This window comes from Anneissia japonica, unplaced genomic scaffold, assembly GCF_011630105.1.
Source record: "Anneissia japonica isolate Jap-2015-1 unplaced genomic scaffold, ASM1163010v1 scaffold6417_len956965_cov193, whole genome shotgun sequence".
In the NCBI taxonomy this organism is placed as follows: domain Eukaryota; kingdom Metazoa; phylum Echinodermata; class Crinoidea; order Comatulida; family Comatulidae; genus Anneissia; species Anneissia japonica.
Window position 1 is genome coordinate 390,416 of NW_022713977.1, and position 9,852 is coordinate 400,267.

The 9,852-nt window shown below is 32.5% G+C and overlaps 2 protein-coding genes across 9 annotated transcripts in view; one reads left to right on the forward strand and one right to left on the reverse strand.

The window, feature by feature from the left end:
• Positions 1 to 6,974, reverse strand: part of LOC117108825 — an 11,701-nt gene extending 4,727 nt beyond the window's left edge. Inside the window, exons 1-2 of one of the 7 annotated variants that reach the window (XM_033250973.1) lie at positions 6,775 to 6,960; positions 2,600 to 2,715 (exon numbers count right to left, since the gene is read on the reverse strand). The gene's annotated coding sequence lies outside the window, so the exon portion shown is untranslated. Of the gene's footprint in view, positions 1 to 2,599; positions 2,716 to 6,673 lie in introns of all 7 variants that reach the window. The other 6 variants (XM_033250972.1, XM_033250974.1, XM_033250978.1 and 3 more) reach the window with 6 other exon arrangements.
• LOC117108823 (alpha-N-acetylgalactosaminidase-like) overlaps positions 1 to 9,430 on the forward strand; it is an 18,649-nt gene extending 9,219 nt beyond the window's left edge. For both annotated transcript variants that reach the window (XM_033250970.1, XM_033250969.1), the window contains exons 5-8: positions 3,469 to 3,551; positions 6,275 to 6,436; positions 7,961 to 8,158; positions 8,872 to 9,430. In XM_033250970.1, coding sequence (XP_033106861.1) covers positions 3,469 to 3,551; positions 6,275 to 6,436; positions 7,961 to 8,158; positions 8,872 to 9,315 — 887 coding nt within the window. In that variant the 3' untranslated portion in view covers positions 9,316 to 9,430. The remainder of the gene's footprint in view (positions 1 to 3,468; positions 3,552 to 6,274; positions 6,437 to 7,960; positions 8,159 to 8,871) is intronic.
• Positions 9,431 to 9,852: the final 422 nt, after the last annotated feature.

Consider the following 9,852-nt stretch of genomic DNA (forward strand, 5'->3'; position numbering starts at 1 on the left):
TCCGTGTAGCTAAAGTATATTGCAAAATGGCAACACTCACTACAACCACTTCAGCCCAACTGGAGGAACTGATCCACATTTTTTCCTCAGTTCTGTAAAAGAAATTTTAAGATTTATAAGATTTTTAAGATTCATGTTTTCAACAATTTAAATCTTTTAATATTTTTATCATTGTTTGCATAGTTCCTATATAAACTACAATGAAGGCATTAGAACTTTGCAGATCAGAAAAATTTGGTTCGGGCATAATTAAAGGATGGAGGAGGGTAACTGGGTTTACTGATGCAGGAGTATTGAGGTTGAAGGTAGAAAAAGTAGAGGCAGACCTCGGAAAACATGGGAGGAAGTGATCTAAAGCGACCTTAGGGCAAAAGGTCATAGTCAGTAATTGGCTCAGGACTAAGTAGCTTGGGGATCTACCATCAAATTAAGAAAAGTCCAACCCATCACCAAAATGGACAAAGACTCAAAACGTAGATTATGATAATGATGAAATTGATATATTGGCATATGTTTCAAGCTGTCTAATCTAGTCTCATGTAATACTTATGATTTGGGTGTGACATCACCATTCAAACCCATATTTGGGCAATCCATAGAGGCGTAATAAGAATATAAAACGCTTAAACTACAATGTATTTGATGTTCAAATTATGCAGAGCTGTGTGTGTACCACCCAAGATGGCTGCCAATCAAAATTCACCTAAGCATCATCGTTTTCAATGGCGCCCTCAACACATGAATGTTACAACTAAGTTACCCGTATGTTGAAACTCAAGCGTTGCAATGTATGGGTGTAATGTACACGATTAAATTGTGATTCCTTAATACTGTACTTTATTTTGAAATAAGATACACCACTTGGCCTCTCCCAGGCTACAATAGTTTAATAATTTAATATTAATAATAATAATAATAATAATAATTAATGAAAAAATAGCTAGTTAGAGGGCTTAATTATGATTATAATATGTATATAATAGCCTGAAGGTGGTGCTGTCCTATGGCGGCCATCCTGGATGGTACACATACAAAACTCTGCATTGCTTCGTCACCTTGTCAGCACTCTAGTTGTTTAATAGCTCCTATGGGGCAATCACAGATATTTGTCTCAGAATTATGTAATTAATAATAATGATATAATTATTATTATTATTATTATTATTATTATTATATAATATAATTATTATAATTATATAATATTATTATTATAATTATATAATAATATAATTATAATTATGATTATATAATTTTTATTATTATGGTTTGATTATATAATAATTATATAATTATGTTTATATAATTATTGTATAATTATATGAACAGTGCATTAACATTAAAAGTAAATTTTATCATACCAAATAATCAACAGAGCCTTTTACATTTACTTATATTCCACATTCATGCATCAACAAGGACAGAAATATAATTATACAAAATGCTCATGCTAAAATTATTTACCACTCAATTTTTAGAGCATTACAACCAGTTGGTGGGTGGGGTCTGTTGAAATACTTATGATTATGGGATGAAGGCCTACAAGTGCCTGGCACACTGTATTTAAAAAGCAACAACAAAGCTTCACTGGTTAGTGCTGCAAATTTTTCACTCAAATTCATTCAAAGTAATCAACCAAATAATTGTTTTATGACACGTCTGTGAATTTTGTTCACTTGATTTCATTTCTCAACAAGTTTATGTTTTCTTAATACAATTATGTAAACAGTCCAACCTAAATGAGGATAATACTTTTTAAACCATATCTAATTTAATATCATTAAACAAGAAGACTTGCATATTTTGGAACGAATATATGATATTGTAGACGTAGCTATGTACTAGGGCTCCTCAGACCTGTCACTCTAGTCCACTGGGCCCCTGCATGACTGCTAGTTTTAGGCAACTAGGGTTTTTACAAAATAAATAAAAAGAGTGATAAGTGACTACTGTTACAGTAGTCACTTATCACTCTATAAAAAGACATATTAATAATTAAATGTAGCATTTGGAGCCTTTTTCCAGACTATTCCAACTCATAATAATAATAATAATAATAATAATAATAATAGTAATAATAATAATGATAATAATATTAATAATAATAATATTAATAATAATAATAATATTAATAATAATATTAATGATAATAATAATAATGATAATAATATTAATAATAATAATAATAATAATAATGATAATGATAATGATAATGATAATGATAATGATAATAATAATAATAATGATAATGATAATAATAATAATAATAATAATAATAATAATAATAATGATAATGATAATGATAATGATAATGATAATGATAATGATAATGATAATGATAATGATAATAATAATAATAATAATGTAAGTCCTAAAGTTACCTATGTCCTTTACATGAACAAAAAGAAACATATCTATGGATTATCCATAAATACAAAATATATTCTAACAAAGAAAACATCTAAAAGAACAAAAAACAGAAAAATCATTTTAACTGCTCCATTCTCCAGCATTTTGAAGCCCCAAAAGTAGGGGCTCACTGGAACAGACTGACAGAAGCTCTAGTGAAAAGTGATGTCTGTAATTTTTTTATCACACTTACCTATTAAACAGGGTAAGATGGATATTTCTACCTCCAATGAACTTAATGTACCTGCCCTGTGAATTTTGTGACTACCATGGCACAACTACATTTTCTGTCAACTACACTGGAACATCCTTTCAATTGAAACGAAAACAATTTACATCTATTGTGTTAATTTCATACATGGTTTGGCTCTTTGACTGGAGGCATTCTTTAAGAACTAAGCCATTTCTAAACATTTCAATAGCGTACACAGTTCAATACCTACCACAAGAGTCCTTCCCCAATTTAAACTTGTATAATTAGAAACACAGAAAGTATTTTTAGTCGTCTTTGCAATTATCTTGATTAGATTGTAAGTGTATGATATTTGTACATAAAAACTTAAGGAAAAACACATCCAAAATTGAAATAAACCTTTGAATTGATCATTTTGAAAAATGAAATAAGTTTCAATTCAATAATATGTTTACTACAATCTAAAGACTTTTCACTGCAATAATACTTAACCTTCATGTAAAGAGACTAAAATTTGTGTTACTTAAAAGTTTGGCAATTGGCAATGTCTTTATCTTTATTTTAGTTAAAAACGATGTATTTCAGTTGTTTTTTGGGGGGGTTTTTTTTGGCATTTTTTAGATTATTTAAGCTTGTAATATTAAATTCACTAGTTTTTGTTTAAATTGAAAAATCTTGTACAGTATTACTATCTTGTATTTCGTGAAGTGTATAGCCTCAAATACATGTTAATTATAAATTTTCTTAGGTGTATGAGCGGCAGTGGCTGTATACATTTGAGGAGTGAGATCAATTTTGCTACTGAGGTCAAAATGTTTGATAAACCCAGCATATGGGTGTCACTTCTATTTTTTTTTTTTGTTTTTCAGGATTCAAAAATGTTAGCAGGTTGTTGAATGCTACTGGTAGACACATTTTGTACACCTGTGAATGGCCAGCGAAAGTCACTCAGGTGAGATGATCAATACATAACAGGTGACTCTAACATAGATACTGGTAAACAGTGGTGTGGGGGAATTCCCGAAAAATACTCGCCTCCCCCTCCCCAGTGTCAACCCAAAAATTCATGTTCAAGTAGATAAGATTCACCTTATTTTGCGAGCGAGTGCTCCCTCACCTAATCATGGAGCCTCAGCTCAAATCAAATCAAATCATCAAAACATTTATTTTCCTCTTTCTCAGTGTTAAAAACAACTCACAAAAGTATCTACTTCTGAAATTAATAACAAAAATTTACAAAATGGAATATATAATAGTTCCTTCTCAAAAATAATATTATATAAATCAAATTTCAAGAAGCATTAAATAACAAAAATTCAAAGAATTAGAAAAGGAGACACCAACGAGGAAGAAGAAGGCATCCTCCAACAGGTAGACCTGTGTTGGAGGGACCACATTGGTTTTTGGAAATTATTTTAAACAACGAGATATAAAATTGAAGTTGGGTGGCGCTGCACTGTGGCTGCCATGGGTCACCATGGGGCCAAGGTCGAATTTCCGATTTTCTATTAGAATGAGGACCAATAAAGAATTATTATTATTATTATTATTATTATTATGTTACTAAAACCTACCTTAAGGGGAACTTAGACAATTGAGAAATTAGAGAACAATTAAAAAAGGATGTTAAGGAGAAAATGACACAAAAGATATACTGTATTCCCCTTAAGTTCAACTTAGCGCATGTTATTATTATTATTATTATTATTATTATTATTGTTATTAATAATAATAATAATAATAATAATAATAATAATAATATTATTATTATTATTATTATTATTATTATTATTATTATTATTATTATTATTATTATTATTATTATTACGTTACTGTACAAAAAGACTTCATTCAATTGGGGAGTTGTTATAGCACTATAGCAACTAATTCAACCAAAAACGGGAAATTTTATTATTCAAACTGGTAATATATTTACCCTTCCTTCTTATCAAAAAATTATTCAATGCCGTCGATCTTTCATATCGGAAATTAATCATCCCTTATTTCCCTAGAGGAGGGAGGAGAGAAGATGGTGTTTTACAGAGCCCTGCGATGGATTCTTGACTAATTCCAATTTAGGGGCTGGGCCGGCCACAGCCCTCCTTTTGGAAGGTAAAAAAAATTAAAAAGAAAAAAAGAGAAAATTGATTGCCCAAAACACCTCAGAGGTTATTTCAGGCCACCTAGAACACAAAAATTTTGCTGGGGCATGCCCACGGACTCCCTAGACTAGTGTTATCTCAATCTACCCCGCTTTTGGGGGTTCCCCCCCCCCCTTTTGGATATCTCTGGACCCTGCAATTTGTAATAATTTGTAAAAAAGTTGGTACTGTCTCAATGATAGCTTGCAAACACCTCATTATCCCACAAAGTCGTTCCAACATTCCCTGCCCTTCTCAATCTCTCATATACAGTACCTATCTCCCCAATGTACAGACAATCCCAGACAGAACCAACTGATAGAATATAAAAGAAATTTGATTGCGAAATATACTAGAACTAATATTGAACAATTCCTGAAATAGCTTACAAAGAGTCAAAGTCAGTGTAGCACTTCAGATGTTTACACAGTCAAAATGTCTCAAACAATCAACTAAAAAGAACCACAAAAAAGGTTAAAAGATTGGTTAGATGAAAGGCTTTTGTTCAGTTATATTTAATTTTAAAGGTGTTAACAGGGTTCTCACAGTGTCTGGTACCATATTCAGGATTGCATCATTGCATTAAGCTACTTTGAAATGGTATTGTCTTAAAAAAGCTCCAGGTTAATGTAAGGATATAATTTCCTGCAACCTATTCTCACAGAACAAAAACAGTTGGCCTAGCCTAGCATTATTCTACAATTGCACCATTGATGTAGGTTAGGAGCCTAAACAATAATTGTGAGTACTGTTTTTGCAGTGCAACTTGGAGTGCTTCATAAAAATTGCACCTAAAGATATTCATCTCTGATTGGTTATGCATCACTTGACATAGTGGCTTTCAGCTTTGGTCATAAGTTGTGGACACCCTTTCCAATGGACACATTTTGAATTTTATAAAGAATGTTTCAGGATATACCCATGTACTCTCCCAGCTTAGATTTAGCTAAGATTTATTGGTTCTCACATTTATAACAGAGGAAAACTCTACAAGAAGAGATTCAACCCAAACGAAACATATACAAATATATACACACAAGTTACAATATAATAGGACAGTTTATGTGCAACATGTAATGCTATCCCAGAAGTATACCAAGAAATGTTAGTCTGTGTGAAAGAGGCTTAAACATGCCTATGATATGGATGTTTTCAAAAAGTGTTTAGACAGGGTTTCTAAAATTGAGATATATACACTTTTATAAAATCTGTAAAATCCATTAATTTCCAGAGAGACATGGAAATAATAAGTTTTTTTGCTTATTGTCAGACCTTTTACTGTGTACAAGAGAACTGCAAGTAAGCTATAGGTTCTAGTTTAGTTTTGTTATCAAGTTGATAAGCCCATGAGAGGCCAAACCATGTTGAAATGCTTGGTTGTTTGTATATTATGACAACTGTTGCCATTTCTCATCTCATTTACTATTAATTAAATCTACTGTATCCAACACTCAAATCATGCACGGTGTTAGTTATATGTATTTTTTTAATTGTACATATTTTAACCAAAATTATATTTATATTATTTTTTTAGTCGAATTATCAGATGATTGCTAAATACTGTAATACGTGGCGTGTTCATTCAGATATTCAAGATTCCTGGGATTCTGTCATTGCCACAATTGACTACACTGCCGCTAATCAGGATGTCTTTTCATCAGTGTCAGCTCCAGGAAGTTTCAACGATTTAGATATGGTAAAGTATTACTGCGCTTGTAATGATGTACATTCTATGTATTATATTTTCACCTCAAAGACATTTTAAGTTAGAAAAATTAAAGAAAATCAGCTTCTACAAATAGTTAAGAACTGTGCTCTATAAATAAGTTCATGAAACTTCCCGTCGAATTCTACCCTTCAGGCGTATACAAAAACGACGTTTGCTGTAAAAAACTTTCATAATGTTGATCATAAATCGCACGTATTACTGTACCTCATTAGTATCTACTCAGGCGTTCTGTAACTATCTACCAGGTAAATAGTAACTAGTGTATAACCACCAGGCGAATGAATAGTACATACATTACTAAATACCTGCAAGGCTTAAGTACTGGTCACCAGGTAATTCTTGGGCACAGTAGTAGCTGTATGGTTGTCTTATTTCTCTCCCTGCCCGATCATTAGCAATATGTCCTACCTTAATTTAAAGAATAACAGGTCTACACTTCCTATAAATTTAGTTACAAGAGAGCAAGTACACAAGCAATATACAGTAGCAAGAATACCATGCAAACAATACCCATCCCTATGCCATTGTCTTGTTTTTTTACATTTGACCTTACATTCACAAAACCTTCAACCATTCACATTCCATAAAGAAGTGGACTGCCACATAGACAGTAGGGGGTAGTGATAGTTTAACAACTTTTTCCATACAATAATAGTTAACTGATAATGTAATTAATGTCAAAATATTAATAATAAATTATTAATATTAATATTATTAATCCTGACAGGATGGTGTGAATTTCGATACTTTGAGTATGTCTTATACTATCATAATAGTAAACCATGCAAACAAAACCCATCCCTATGCCATTGACTTGTTTTGGATATTGGACCTAATATTCACAAAACTTTCATCCATTCACATACCATAAAGAAGTGGACTGCTCCATAAACAATAGGGGGTAGTGATAATTTAATAACTTTTTCCATAAAATAATAGTAATTTTAAAGTAAATATCAATGAACGTTGTGACAAAAAAATGTTATTGCTATTAAGAAGTTTAAAGCAGCAAAGTAAAAATAGGCTCTAGATAGGCGCATGAATATACTGCAGAAACTAGGTCAAAATGTCTCTAAACATAGTCCATTATTGGAGAGACTGCTATCAGCCATTGGTCATCGTAGGTCCTATTACCAACTCCCTGAAAAGTTGGATGGGTAGTTTGGAACACAAACTCATGATTAACCTTAACATATTCCACCATTTTACAGGAGAATTTTACAGAGGAATTCCACCAGCACAACATAGAGTATATCTGTGCAAGTGTAGTATACACAGTTTCTTGATAAATCCCACTGTGTGGACGAAAACTAGAGAATAAATTCTATATTGTTAGTCTCAAAAGTGCTGTTGTCATTTATTGTAAAAAATTGTTCTGTAACAGACTAACGTGGCTACACTTTTTATTCATTAAAGAAATTATAACATTTCACAAGAGTAAGATTATATAACATTCATTCTATTCTTTCTTGATCTTGTTAAATTTTATAGTTGGTCATTGGAGACTTCTCTTTGAGTCCTGACCAATCCAAAACACAAATGGCAATGTGGTGCATACTAGCTTCACCTCTTCTCATGTCCAATGACCTTCGGGGTATTTCTGATTGGGCAAAAGATATTCTTTTGAATAAAGAGGTCATTGAGGTGAATCAAGACAGCCTGGGAGCTATGGGAAAGAAGATAATAAAGGTAATATTGGTGTATAAATGATGGTAGTGGTGATGGTAGGGTTATGAGATGTTGGTGGTGATAATGATGGGGTTATGGGAGAGTGGTGGTGGTGGTCATGATGATGATGATGGGGTTATGGGGTGGTGGTGGTGGTGATGGTAATGATGGGGTTATGGGGTGGTGGCGGTGATGGTGATGATGGGGTTATGGAATGGTGGTGTTGGTAGGGTTATGGGGTGATGATGGGGTTATAGGGTGGTGGTGGTGGTATTCAGGTTATAGGGTGGTTATGATGATGATGGTGATGATGGGTGTTATGGGGTGGTAATGATGATGGGTGTTATGGGGTGGTGATGACGATGGGTGTTACAGGATGGTGGTGATTAGGGGTTATGGGATGGTGGTGTTGATGATGGGGATTATAGGGTGGTGGTGATGATGTGGGTTATAGGGTGGTGGTGATGATGTGGGTTATAGGGTGGTGGTGATGATGTGGTTATGGGGAAGTGGTAGTGATTGTGATGATTGATGCTGGCAGCAGAGGCAGTGACAGGAATAATGATAATTTGAAATAATGATAATAATACTTGTAATGATGATCATGATAGTTGACAGCTGGTGATAATGATAATGGTAATGAAATTATAACTTTTTCTTTGCACAATTCCCTATGGATTTTGTTTATTTTTATTATTCATACTTTAATAAAATTTTAATTTCTTTTCTTCTAGCAAGTTGAGACAAACACTGAAGTATGGTCAAAGCCACTTGTTAACGACTCTCAGGCTGTAGCAGTATTCAGTCGTAGCACCAGCGTTCCACAAACTGTACACCTCACGCTGCACCAGCTAGGCCTCAACTCTTCCACCTTCTACTACATACGGGATTTATTTGAGCATAAGACGTTAGGTCGCTATTCCAAGGATGATATAATTTCCGTTACGGTGAATCCAGGAGGCGTTGTTATGCTGCGGGCTAGTCTAACCTCCCCTGATTATTTATATTTATCGCACTTTCTTTATGTTTCAAATCAGCCAGCCATTTTGTCACTCTGTCTATTGTTCATTATAGTATTTTGTTTGCATAAAATTTACTTGGAGCAAAGATATACAAGGTTGTATACAAGAGTTATTCTTCAAGGTATACCACCTGTGTGGAGCCAGAAAGAAACTTAAAAAATAAAATCTATTTTTTATATTGTTTACTTTGTATATCAAAATAAGTTAAATATGATTTGTGTGATGTGCCCATATATGGGCATGATGTCATATTACACCCAAATATGGGCCTATCACATTTATTTGTCTCATAAAATATGATACTGTAGTGTGGACAGACCTTAAGAGAAAGAATATATTTTAAAAAAAAATAAAATTAAAAACGTAATATTTAAAAAAAAATAAACTTTTATATTTATAAACATTATCAGTTCTTATGTAAAATTATAACGAGAAAAAACCTAACTTTCAATTGAAAATTTGAACAAAAAAATATATTTTCAGACATGTACGTCACTATTATATAGATTAGCAATCAGTTCAGTATTTTTTGTAGTTTACAGTCTACACATCTACGAAAACTGCATTATCGTGATCTCTTCTTGTTACATTATTTGATACAGTTCACCCAATTCGAGATCATCTTTGGACAGAAGATTATATCAGAATTTATCACTGACAATATTATAAACCACTTTACAGAAGTAATATATA